Raw genomic sequence first — 13,688 nt, 5'->3', positions numbered from 1 at the left:
CCACTTTGAATGGAAATTCAGGACAAACCATTACTAGCCGAACACAGTTCACAACAGTTTATGAAAGAGAAAACTTTTCTTTTTCGTTTACTGTGATTGGCGCGTAACAGTTTGTCCGGAATTTCCATTCAAAGTGGATTTTGACAGTTGGCTTTTAGGCCGTAATCATATGTTTGTCGAGACTTTGCTTACATTCGACGAGTTTTGATTCGAGCCAACAATATCTAGCTACTTTTGGTCAACTGTCATTTCGACGAGTTTGGACTCGAGCCAATAATAGGGGACCGATTGAATAGGTATAACTGGCAACGCTGGATCCATCTGATCTGTGAGCAGTTTGAATTTCAGTAGTAAATAAAATATTTGAATTTGTATAATGGACCCTTTGAGTACTTTTTTGGTCGAAAATAAAAATGGTACTGGTGAAAGTGAATCTACAGAAAATATATTTGAACCCACTCTTCCGCCAAATGAATACGATTCATTTATATTATCCGAAACGGGCTGTGATAATCAATTTGAGCACCATCGGGCAAGTGTGAAGATAGAAACTCCGAACTGCGAACAAGGAAAGTCGACTGATAGTCATGTCATAAACAATCTTAACGACCCATCCCAAATCGTTAATTTCTATAATACCAACTTTGAAAGGTGAATAAATTTTTATCTACCGTATCAGCGTTGAGTTTCATATAAGGAAAAGTATTTCTTTTTCATATCTCAGCATTGGTACTAGTAGCGGTCTTGCTACAATACCAGAACCACCATCAGAACTTGGGGCTCGAACAGACATGCCTTTAAAACAACGAAAGCAATCAATCAATCAATTGTTCGAATGTGAGATGTGCGGCAAAGAATTCTTTCAGAAGCAGTCTCTGCAGCGGCACATTCCTATTCACACTTGCGAGCGACCGTATGCGTGTGACATATGTGGCAAAGTATTTCCCCGGCGGGATTACTTGACCTCGCATAAACTCGTTCACAGTAGTGAACGACCCCATAAGTGCGAGGTGTGTGGGAAAACATTTTCGCTGAAACGGCGCTTGCAGCAGCACGTTAACATCCACACTGGCGAGCGGCCTTATAAATGTGAAATATGTGGCAAAGCATTCATCCAGCAGGGTAACTTGATATTGCACCGAGTCATTCACAGTGGTTTACGGTCGCATAAATGCAAGATGTGTGGCAAAGGATTCCTTCATAAGCATCACTTGCAAAAACACGTTATTAGCTGTCACACTGGTGAGCAGGCCAATAAATATACATCCACGGAAACTATTGTATGCGAACCCACGATCGCATCAATCGGGTACGACTCGTTCATATCCGATAAGGTCTGTGTTAGTAAACCTGAGTATCAAAGAGCAAGTGTGACAGAGGTTCCAAAATACGAACAGGCAAAGTCGGTTGATGACCATAATATCAACAACTCAACCCAAATCGGTGCTATCAACAATTCTGACCTTGATGGGTGATTCAATATTTACTGGTTCAATTTAAAATTTCAAATAAGTAAAATATTTTTCTTTCGAATGTAGCATTGGCAGCGATCATCAAACAACGCCAGAGTCACAAACGAAGATTGGAAATCAGACAGACATGCCTTTGAAGGCACGCAAGCGATCCTACTGTGGAAATCGACTGTTCTATTGTGATGTATGTGGCAAAGAATTTTTCCAGAAGCAGTCGCTGCAGCGACACATTTCCGTTCACACTGGCGAGCGACCGTTCGCATGCGAAATTTGTGGCAAAGTATTCCCGCGGCGGGATTACCTAATCTCGCACAAACTAATACACAGTAGTGAACGGCCCCACAAATGCGAGGTGTGTGGCAAAACATTCACGCTGAAGCGGCGCCTGCAGCATCACGCTACCATCCACACTGGCGAGCGGCCTCATAAATGCGAGATATGTGGCAAAACATTTATCCAGCAGGGTAACTTGACATTGCACCGACTCATTCACATTGGTTTACGGTCGCATACGTGCGAGATATGTGGCAAAGGATTCCTTCATAAGCATCACTTGCAGAAACACGTTGCCAGCTGTCACACTGAGGACCAGTCTAATAAATGCGAACCCACGGAAACTATTGTATGCGAACCCACGATTCCATCGAATGGGTTCGACTCGTTAATGTTATCCGATAAGCATTGCGCTAGTAAACCTGAGTATCAACCAACAAATGTGAAGATAGAGTCTCCGACGTACGAACAGGGATATTCAGCTAATGACCATGATATCAACAACTCAACCCTGCCTGATAATATCTACAATGCCAACTATGATAGGTAAATCTGCCCAGGTTTACGATTGAAATAAGCAAACCTTATTTTTATTTTCTTTTTCAAATGTAGCATTGGTACTAGCAGCGATCTTCCAACAGTACCAGAGACACAATCCACAGAGCTTGGAGATCAGACAGACATGTCTGTGAAGCAACCCAAACGACCCTACTGTGGAAATCGACGGTTCTGCTGTGAGGTTTGTGGTAAAGAATTCTTCCAGAAGCAGTCCCTCCAACGACACATTCTCAATCACACAGGCGAGCGACCGTTTGCATGCGAAATATGTGGCAAAATATTCCCCCGGCGGGATTACTTAACAACGCACAAACTAGTACACAGTAGTGAACGACCCCACAAGTGCGAGGTGTGTGGCAAAACATTCTCGTTGAAGCAGCGTCTGCAGAAACATTTTGCCATCCATACTAGCGAGCGGCCCTTCGAATGTGAGATATGTGGCAAAGCATTTATCCAGCAGGGTAACTTGACATTGCACCTACTCACTCACAGTGGTTTACGGTCGCATAAGTGCGAGATATGTGGCAAAGCATTTCTTCATAAGCATCACTTGCAGCAACACGTTGCCTCGCACATTGCTGTGCAGTCTAATGAATGTGAATCCGCAGAAACTATTGTATGTGAACCCACGATGCAACCAAACGGGTTCGGCTGTGATAGTGAACTTGAACATCAGCGGACAAGTGTGAAGATAGTGTCTTCGAAGTACGAACAGGCTGACAATCATGACATCAACAACGCCACCCTGATCGATAACAGCTACAGCACTAACTTTGAAAGGTAAATCATGATCTCATAGAGCAGTTTGAGTTTCAATTAAGCAAGATTTTTATTGTTTGCTTTTTGAATGTAGCATTGGGAGCCACGGCGATCTGCCACCAATGCCAGAGTCACAATCGAAGCTCGAGGATCCGACAAACATGTCTATGAAGCAACCCTATTGTAAAAATCAATTGTTCTACTGTGATGTATGTGGCAAAGAATTCTTCCAGAAGCAGTCCCTCCAGCGGCACATTCCCACTCACACTGGCGAGCGACCATTTGCATGCGAAATATGTGGCAAAGTATTCCTGCGGCGAGATTACTTAACCTCGCACAAACTAATTCACAGCAGTGAACGACCTTATAAATGCGAGGTGTGTGGCAAAGCGTTCTCGCTGAAGCAGCGCCTGCAGCAACACGCCACCATCCATAGTGGCGAGCGGCCTCATAAATGTGAAATATGTGGCAAAGCATTTGTACAGCAGGGTAACTTAACCACTCACAAACTCATTCACAATCTTTTACGGCCGCATAAGTGCGAGGAATGTGGAAAAGAATTCCTTCATAAGCATCACTTGCAGCAACACGTTACCATCCACACTGGCGAGCGGCCATATAAGTGCAGCATATGTGGCAAAGCATTCACCCATCAGGGCTACTTGAACTCACACAAACATATTCACAGTAAGTGAACAACCCAATGGGTGCAAGGGGTGTGAAAAAGCAGGAAATTAATATGCAAAAACACTGAAGCCACACTGTTGAGTGTCCGTATAATGTGAAAAATGTGCATTCAACGGACGCGATTCCTAAGCCGCATGTTCATTTGCAGTAGTAGTCAGTGCATTAGTCTATTGCCGTTGGATATAGAACAGATCGCACAAGCGTGGAAATTGTGGCGATTGATTCAATCAAAATATGAATGCTTACCAGTGTTATAGTTCATAAAGAGGCATATGTGCTCCATATAACATTTTACCAATCTTACTGGTATTGTTAAATTAGTAAATTATTTGCCCCATGTTAAAAGTAAAACGTAACGAGGACGGGACTGTGTCAATGATTTAAAGAAACGGACGAAAAAAGCTTTTTTTATTCGTTTATGGGCAGCTAGGGCCGAAGGTGGTGGCTTGCGGGTTTCATACATCCTTGACCTATGGTGCATTGAACACAGGCAACGCAAATCCAACGCATCATTGAAATGTTAAGTTCTGCGTTTGAGATGCACTTTCTTCGGCTGCCAGACGAATACCTGTAATTATTGTGTGTGAATTTGTATGTATAAGTCTAATTGTGAGCAGTGGCGTCTTGTCTTCAAAACACTGAATATTCAAATAAAAATTGGTGCTTAATCTTTGAGAAAATGTGATGTTCAACTGTAATTGTCAATATAATACTGTTTGTGTGTACCGATCGCTCCCCATCGAATTTCTCTCATGTGCAGTGATTTGCGGCTAAAACGTATATTTGCTGAGGTGTAGTAATGCAGTCCAAACAATGTTCTAGAATATTCATGTAATGGAAAAATCTAGAAGAAAACTTATGATGAAAAAACTGTTTAAGGGGCCTTTCATAAATAAAGCCCTATATTTCAAAAGGCTTAAAAGCTAGACAATTTAAGTCTCTAGGTAAATTGTTTTATGATGAGTTGCTCCACTATTTTGTAGAAGTATTTTTCTATCTGAATTATTGAAGAAAATAAATTTAGTAACTCACTACTAGAGGGATTAGTCATCAATCCGCTAAGGCAGAAAGAAGGGGAGTTCTATTCCAAGAAACTTTCGTAGACACCACATTGCTAAAGTCCAACAGTTTTGACGCAATCTAAAAACCCCCGTTTTTGCGCTTTGAGACCGCAGTGGTCGGAAATTCCAAAAACGTGAGCTAAATTCACTAGAGGCCAAACCGTCGAATATATTAACAAGGTGTCTTTGGAGGGATTGTTCGTATGAATGTTCCCCATAATCTGATAAAAATTAAAATTAGGCATGGCTTACTATGATCGAACTAAAAAAAACTATGCTAACGACGTAGAAAGTTGGTGTCTTCGACAAAGTTTTAGAAATGCTTGTAATAAAGAATTATTGAAGAACTTGTACTTGTAGGGCTAAAGATTATCGATTCATAAAGCGTTTTCTACGGCAATCCTATTAATTTTAGTTTTCTAATTATAACATTTTTCATTATGACTTCGTGCAAACGATGTTCAAGACAAATGTGGCGGCATTGAAACCACATAATATTATTGAAGACTATTGGCCTTATTCTGAGCGGCGTGTGACGTGAGGTGACTAAACTCACGTCACTTTACGCGACTTTTTTCACTCGATTCTTAGAGTCAGCTCGAGTGAGGTGAGAATCTCCATTGCGGTTAAATGGGCGTCTCACGTCACCCAAAGTGACTCTTCGGAATAGACCTTTCTTGTCAAATAATTTTATATGCTAAAATGCTTCTTTTATTGTCCCTGAATCGATACTGCATATTGCCACGATGATGTAGTGCCTCTAACTATTGAAAAAATCAAAAATACTGTGAACTGCTCGTTTAACTCCACTTTCTCCGGACCTATCTTGCCTCGGTTCCCCATATTTGTTCATCACTTGGATGATTTCCTGGTGGGGAATATGCAATAATGCAACAAGGATGGCAGTTCTGCACATATACTACCGAATCTGCAGATTATTCATTTTAGTTGCAGATTTTTCACAGATCGCAAAAATAAGCATCTGTCACTTAAAATTTTAAACAATTTATAAAATTTTAGATTATTTAACATACCATAGCACTATATTTTAGTAAGAAATATGCTGCAGAATTCTGCGATATTTACACTTTTTGGATTTCTGCTGTTGCTATTTGTACAAATCGATCTGGCAGCTCTGGTTATTTTGAATACGATGAACTATTTGTTTTTATTTTGCTTATAAGCGGGTACTATATATTATTGATCAATATATTAACGGTGTAAGGGTTCTAAAATATTGACGCTGTAGAATTCAATTGGTATTGATGTATTAAAGCAGTCAATATTTTAATTGACAATATAGAATATAAATATTCAGATAGATTTTGGAAAAAAGAACTCCGTTGCTACAAAAGAACTTGGTCAGCTTTATTACAGTTCTTTTGGTTATCACGAAATGCCTGGGTAAGTAACATCCTTCGCTTCACTTTCTTTTTCTCATCGAAGGTTGTCATCCACAGACTGCAGCAACATACAGCATTCTCTTGATCTTTTTCGATGGAACCGTTAATTGGTTTGCAATAACCCGTACTTTGCCGTCCTGGAGAGCGTTTGTTCAAAAAAAGTGCTCGAAAAAAGTGAAAAACAATACTAAAATCGTCACTGGTAGTATGAATGTGGCATTGGATTCCCTTAGGCTGTTACCGTGGCTGCAGGTGAAAACTCGAAAATGGATTGAGCGGACAGCGTATGAAAATCAGTATCATTAGTAATAACTACCCCCCACACACGCACATATTACCGTGATCAGAGAAATGTGCATGATAAGCGAAGATGATTTGATAGGAACATTCGCAACCAAATTTCATCTCAGCTTAAGTTTAGGATGATCCGCACTTACCAGACGGCGTTTGAAGTTTTAAACAAATACGCAATACTTTGACAATGGCTTCTCGTTGTCACCTAATTAATTACGAATTTTATGTATCATGTTGTAATATTGGAAGATCTACACATATCAACTCGCTTATACCAGTAATTATTTTCAGTGATGGGCTACGCGTACTGATAGCATGATGATGAGAGTATGAGAATAATAGGGATTAGTCAGCACATAGAAAAGTAAAGTCTTAAAAGTGTCTGTATTGTGTGACTCTCATAATCTATTTAATTGTAGAACGTTGAATATTTGAAATTCGTATATTGAAATTTGTATGTTAATGTTAATCATACCAAAATGAAATTTTTCATGCCATAACTAAGACCCTAACATCCTTAGGTAACTAACATTTCCTTACCTTTGGCAATAGCATAAGATGTGTAGAGTGGAACTCTACTATAGTGCAAAAAGATTTAGCATTTAGCCACCCACGATTCCTAAATTATATATTTTTCCCTTCGATGCGTTTTGTATGATTTTTTCGAATTGTCCAAATGCCAATCATACAATTAGCATTCTGCATTGCAATGAACTGGAATTTTTGACGAATGTGGTCAACTTTTGATTCTGCTATCATTCTGGAGAACGAAAGCTGCATTTATTCGAAAAAGGAATCCGTCGTAATTATGAATAAGGCTGAATATTCCCTGCAAATGTATTTTCCTTCGGCTTTTCCCTAAAAGTAAGGCATCTAGATTCCGTATCGTTTTTCAGAAGCAAACGCACGGCGCAACTTCGTGAAATGATTGAAATCAGAAGTGGTTTTACATTTCTTATAAAAGAAATGTATAGAATTCGCTCAAACTTTCAAGATTTTTTCCGAGGCCCGGAGGGCCGAGTCTTATATACCAATCGACTCAGCTCGACGATTTGTGACAATGTCTGTGTGTGTGTGTGTGTGTGTATGTAACGGACAAATTCTCATTCGTGTTTCTCAGCAATGGCTGAACCGATCTTATCCAAACCAATTTTAAATGAAAGAACTAAAAAACAGTATGAACGCTATTAATTTGTTTTTGATTCTGATGTTTAGTTTTTAAGATATGAATGTTTGAATGCGTAAAAATGGCGTTTTTTGCAGTTTTTTTTAAATGATCTGCCGGAATTGACAATACAGATTACCAATTTATATGTTTTTAGACAGCTTTAACGAATACCTTTCGAACACGCTATAGATTGTTGAAATCGGACTATTATCAAAAGAGATATTTAACATTAAATGCGGACGAAAGATATTTATCATTTCCCATTGCCAGAAATATGACCAAAAACATGTAATCTATTATTAACGCCAAAACGGCTTATTTTAGGTCAATTGTATCTTCGGAGAATTTAATGGAGGTAATTGTAATGTATAACAGTTTCAGTAGAAAGCTTTTCTTTCAGTGTAAGAATTACTTGTCTAGAGAAGAAGCATAACGATACATAACGCTATCAATACTCGATAGCGATCTGAAATAAATATCAGCAGCTAGCAGTCAGTCTAGTCTGAGTAGCTGAGTCGACTTGAAGTAAAATATTTAAGTAGTGTTTCTTCTTCCGAAAACCAGTATTCCGCCGAGTTCCTGGTGTTTTCTGCCGTCATAGGCCAGGTCCGCCATAGCTGGGGGAAATCAGGAGAGGTTTTAAAGGTAAGACAGGAACTCCTATTCGGGATCATCCTTTTGTCTTTTAAGGACTAAACAGTAATATGCCCTTTCTTTTGGTATTATGCTTTTGCTAATTAATCCCCCTATGAGTGAGATATTTTCACAAATTTTCTTGGAAGTGATTATATCGAAATGATGCCTTCAGCAAATTTGTAGCTCTTACTTTTGCGAATAACTTTACTGAAGACTTCAAATATCTATTTTGAATACTTTAAAAGTTATGGCTTGTTGTTTGTGGATTACTCTTCGTCGCCTATTTATTGTTCAATATAGTAATAATCCATTGAAATAAGCCAAACATTATTTCGATAAATCGAATTTTGTATTTCATTTTTCTATCTACAACCGCTAGAAATAATCACCGAACATTTCCAAGTTGTCTGGAAGGAACTTGATAACTTATCAGTGCAAAAATGTTCATTTGTGCGAACCTTCTGACTGCAATTTTTCTAACTTATGACCATCGGATCGATCTGAAACATTTCGGAAAATGAAAAGCGAAATAAATAACTCCAAGCAACGGCGTAGCCAAGAGAAGGTTTTGGGGTTTAACACCATACAGCCCCCCCCCCCCCACCACACCAAAAAAAATATTGGATTGGAGTTTTATTGATGCTGACTGATTTAATTCAATATTACAATAACAATTATCTGATCCGTAGATTGATAACCTGTTGTTGTAAACATCATGAGGACTTTTGATAAATTGTCGGAATGGGGTCCTGATATGTAACTGATCTATTGGTCTTGATTTCGCAGTTGTCTAATAGCATCAATATCAAATTCCTGCCTGAAAACATTCCAATAGAAAATTCCAGAGTTCTGTAATCAATCATAATCCTCAGATTTATTTTCAAATTTTCAGCTTTTTTCCTACAAAATATTACGAAAGCTTATTAAACAATTTTTCCCAATAAGTTTGTGAAAATTATAAACTATTTGAAATTTTTTAATAGTTTTATTTTTAATTCAACCGTGATTTTTTAATAAATAGTGACCATCGCTTCACAACGTAGTCTATTTTTCATGGCTTGCGGTGAGCACGATCTCTCGAATTGCTGAACTGAAAATTATGGAATAGAAATTAATTTTTAGTATTCTTTACAGACCCGCTGGTGCCTTAAGACGATTTCGCTAGATTTTTAGAGCACTGTGCACTAGACTGCCCAGAAAAATGATGAATTTTTGAAAACTCAATCGGCCCACCCCTGAGTCGATTCCTAGTCCCACCAGGAGTACTTGTACCAAATTTGAAGCAAATCGGACAAGTCTAACTACCGGACCAACGTGCCTGAAGTTTATATTGGATTTTTCAACAATTTACATGAAGAAAACTCACTAGCTCGTATTTTCGCCGCTAGGGGGCACTGTATACATCGTATTATCACTGTAAGTGAAAATAAGAAAGATATTTTAATTATCTACAACTTAGTCGAAGACTGCTAGTAAATCCGGCTATGTTAAAAGAAGTTATTAAACTTTTAACGAAGTGATGTTTGAGTCAGTTTTGCATGGGGCCTAGCAGTGCAGTACTCGAGTCCCGCGAACTATATATTTTTGTGAAATAATGGTTAGATTTAGCCGAATAGTATGTTTACAAGAATTATAGTAAATAATACGAGTTATGTTTGGTTAGAAAATTTTAGTTCCACCTGTGACCGCATAGAGGGCGCCACTACTAACTTTTCATAGAAGAGAGATAGATGAATCAAGAAATACTGAAAAATGCCTGTTCTATAACTTTGTAGAAGACACCAAATTTCTCTCTCCGTTGAAAAGTTAGTGTTGGCGTCCTCTATGCGGTAACAGGTGGAACTAAAATTTTCTAATCAAAGCATGACTCGTATTATTTACTATAATTCTTCTGAACATACCATTGAGCTAAACCTAACGATTATTTCACAAAAATATATAGTTCGCGGGAGTCGAGTACTGATACACAACCATGCACTATTAGGCCCCATGCAAAACTGACTCAGACATCACTTCGTTAAAAGTTTAATAACTTCTTTTAACCAAGTCGGATTTACTTGCAGTCTTCGACTAAGTTGTATACAATTCAATTATCCTTCTTATTTTCACTTACAGTGATAATACGATGCATACAGTGCCACCTAGCGGCGAAAATGCGTGCTGGTGGGTTTTCTCCATGTAAATTATTGAAAATTCCCATACAAATTTCAGGCCCGTTGGTCCGGTAGTTAGACTTGTCCGATTTGCTTCAAATTTGGTGCAAGTACTCCTGGTGGGACTAGGAATCGACGCAGAGGTGGGCCGATAGGGGTTATTTTTTTCCTGTCACCCTACTGTGCACCCAGTGCATTAACGCAAGTGACGGAAGGTTATCGAAAAGTTTCGTGAAAATGAAAATTCCAGTAATGATGATGATTTTCCCAAACGGTTCGTTTTCGTGAGGTTTTTATTTGTTCTTTTGCATTAGGATTAGCGATAATAATTCAAATCAAGAATACTACTGGGAAGTCACCTTTAGAAAAAGTCGATGTCGAAGTAAAATTTGAAACTATGCACGCATGTACTTCAGAGATAGCGTGATATCAGGAGCTGCGATTTCATTTCAACGCTTTTTTTGTGAAAAGGGCGATACTTACAAATGTAAACATAGGGCTTTTTTCTTACATGCAAATGAGGGCTTTGAAACGCAACAAATTAACCTAAAAATTTAGATTCTACGATACTGCTTTCTTAAACTACAGCAAAAAGTATAACATGCGAAACTGTATTTTTGTTTGTTTATTTAAAGTTTCGCCCTCCACGTTCCATGCAAACAAACAGGGCGATACTTTTTTTGCTAGCAGTTTAGAGGCGAAACTGTTATTTTCGTATTTTTTAGGATTATCAAACTGATACCAGCTGTAAATAGTAACAATGATCTCTATTGAAAAACCCGGACGAAATCGGTGGTGTAAAACGGTAGTTATTGTAAAAAAACGTAAGGGCGATACTTCAATGCTGATAGGTGGGACCGAAAAAGTAAACAATCGCCAAAGGGGCGGTACTATCATTTTGTCAATTTCAATAGCAAAAACAAATTTTAATTTAATAATTTCAAATACTTTATGAAGTTTTGGGTTTCGATCACTGAATCATACAATCTAGGATGCAAAAAAATACAATAGTTCTTAAATAGGAAATAAAACCAAGTCTGGAAATATACACTGTTGATTTTCTTTGAATGGTATCACTGCTAGTATCACTCTTTTCAAGAAAAAGCGTGATTTCTTAGTTCTCAGTCGCGTTGGAAATTTGAGTAAAATATAAATTTCAAATCGATTCAAAAAATAACTTCGTTTTTGTTTGTTTCAGTACAATATATAACCCCTTTAGGAAAATTCAGTTTTCCCACCACAATATAGATATTTTATTAACAGAGCATTAACAATAGTTCGTTGGTATGTCTATTTTATGGGCCATTTTTTCGCTTTCCCATTGATTTGGTTTGAGATTTCTAGCACTGATGTTGTCCTATGCTGATTTGAGCGATTCTCTGAGTCCTGCCACTATCCCATGTAGTATGTGTTATCAAAAACATCGCGAAGCATCAAGTTCTAAATGTTCTCAAACGATATAATATCCGAAGAGTGATAAGAATTATAAGAAATGTCTCATCACACTGTTAGGTGGATTAAACACGTTTTTTATGCCGTTTTCGCTTGAGGAAGAAACTAACTCAGTTTCGGACTAAACTGATGTCAAACCTTTTGTTTGAAGCCAGTTTCGAATCTAGGTTACGCGCCACTGAACTGAAAACCGGGTTATAAATATATTTAGGGTTCGTTCACGCTACCGCTTTTTTCGAGAACCCAAGTCAGTTCCATTAAATATTCGTTTGAAGCAACTAACCTGGGTTAGTTTCTAGGTTCTCAATCGAAAACGACATAAATGAAAACAAACGCGGTTCAGTATCAAGTCTTCCGATGGTGGTTTGGTATCAACAATGTCCGATATCCATTGAAGTTTCCTCAGTGTATTTTTTCTTGAAAAACTTGCGGAGTTTACGTTTAATGTGCACCGGGACAGTTTCGTGCACTGGTTCCCTGCTAAAAGCAGATATACAAAAAGTTAAAGCCTTCGGAAAACGCACTGCCCCAACGTATGGCCTTTGAAAATGGTTTTTATTTTATAAGAAAGCTTCATCCAGTGCTCGGCAAGTTGTTGGGCCAATTTAACACCGCGGTGCACCGTTGAGAAAATGTAATAAACGCAGCAAACAGCATACAATCGAATTAGGCTAAAGATACGCGTCTAAATCTTACAACGGGGGCCTAGGGGCAGATCACTCTAAGAATGTATAACAAATTTGCATCAAATTGAAAAAAATGCATTTAATTTACATTTTTGCATCATCTTTGCACTGCCTCGCAGAAAAGTTTGTTTAACAAACGTCCTACAATGATCCACTTTGTTCGATGTTTTGTTAAATGTAGGGCTAGTTTTTCTGTAGGGTTTTGACGTCTTACACGCAACGCAAACAACATTGCACGCAGCACATTGAAAGTGAGAAAATTATTCAACATTCTTGCATTTTGCAATTTTCAAAAAATCATAAAAAAAAATCAAAAAACGTTTTAAAAATCTCTCTTTATCAAAATTGCTCTTAAAACTGGTAACTCTTTTGATAAAAATTGAGGAAAATGGGGGTTAGGTCTGACAAGAAAGGTCTATTGGATGAGAAAAATCACGTAGAGTGAGGTGAGATTAGTCGTCTCACGTCCACACGCCGCACAGAATAGGGTCCATGTAAAATACTTATTCGTTTCAAAGTTATTGAAGATATTTACATTTTTTACACTAACAACTTCAACTACGTGTAGAAACCAAAACGGACGAGCAGCAACTTTTTTCAATGACCAACCAATAAAGGTAAGAACGTTTGGCACTTTCGAACCATATGAGTATATAGGATTGTAAGATATGAGCCAGTATAAATAAAATTATAAATCAATATTGAACTTTTGGTGTAACAAATAATTGTATTCGATATTCATACAAATCTCCTCAACCTCTATCCTGTTTTTGTTTTGATGCAATAAAATCAATCGTAAGAACGATTTTAGGTAAGCAGGCCGTGATTCTTGTCACAGATAATCTAACTGCAGTTTTTGGAAGGAAATAGATGAAAGCAGACGAAAAAGCTACTGTCACGACAAGGGTAAGGTTACTTTATCATATTTTTTTTGACTTTCCAGGCAAACATCGGCATAGGCAGACCAGTCGAATTAATCAGTCCATAAGAAAAATTTTAAAGAAGAATGGTACAGAGCGGTTAGAATCCAGTTTTTAGTGCCACAAGCAATCCAAATGCTTGTTGTTTTGCGGAAACTCAACAATG

The 13,688-nt window shown here is 38.0% G+C and overlaps 1 protein-coding gene across 3 annotated transcripts; it reads left to right on the top strand.

The window, feature by feature from the left end:
• Positions 1–228: 228 nt before the first annotated feature.
• Positions 229–11,420, top strand: LOC131685251 (zinc finger protein 665-like). Of its 3 annotated transcripts, none has more exons than XM_058968847.1 (7): positions 229–651; positions 725–1,471; positions 1,539–2,291; positions 2,358–3,083; positions 3,157–6,214; positions 6,271–8,320; positions 11,190–11,420. In XM_058968847.1, the coding sequence occupies exons 1-5, from the start codon at positions 377–379 to the stop codon at positions 3,755–3,757; spliced, it is 3,102 nt and encodes a 1,033-aa protein (XP_058824830.1). In that variant the 5' UTR covers positions 229–376; the 3' UTR covers positions 3,758–6,214; positions 6,271–8,320; positions 11,190–11,420. The 3 variants fall into 3 exon arrangements, with proteins under 3 accessions (XP_058824830.1, XP_058824831.1, XP_058824829.1); XM_058968848.1 differs by lacking the exon at positions 11,190–11,420 and having other exon boundaries at positions 3,157–4,055; positions 6,114–6,214; positions 6,271–8,489; XM_058968846.1 differs by lacking the exon at positions 11,190–11,420 and having other exon boundaries at positions 6,271–8,491.
• Positions 11,421–13,688: the final 2,268 nt, after the last annotated feature.

The sequence above is a fragment of the Topomyia yanbarensis genome, chromosome 2 (genome assembly GCF_030247195.1).
Source record: "Topomyia yanbarensis strain Yona2022 chromosome 2, ASM3024719v1, whole genome shotgun sequence".
NCBI lineage: Eukaryota > Metazoa > Arthropoda > Insecta > Diptera > Culicidae > Topomyia > Topomyia yanbarensis.
Note: the sequence above shows the minus strand (reverse complement) of the source record. Positions and strands in the feature narration are given on the sequence as shown.

Bases quoted from the DNA above. Each gene is read 5' to 3' on its own strand.
- LOC131685251 (XM_058968847.1), top strand. From the start codon at position 377: ATGGACCCTTTGAGTACTTTTTTGGTCGAAAATAAAAATGGTACTGGT. The intron at 652-724 runs GTGAATAAATTT...TTCATATCTCAG, and splicing joins TATAATACCAACTTTGAAAG to CATTGGTACTAGTAGCGGTC. The intron at 1,472-1,538 runs GTGATTCAATAT...TTTCGAATGTAG, and splicing joins AACAATTCTGACCTTGATGG to CATTGGCAGCGATCATCAAA.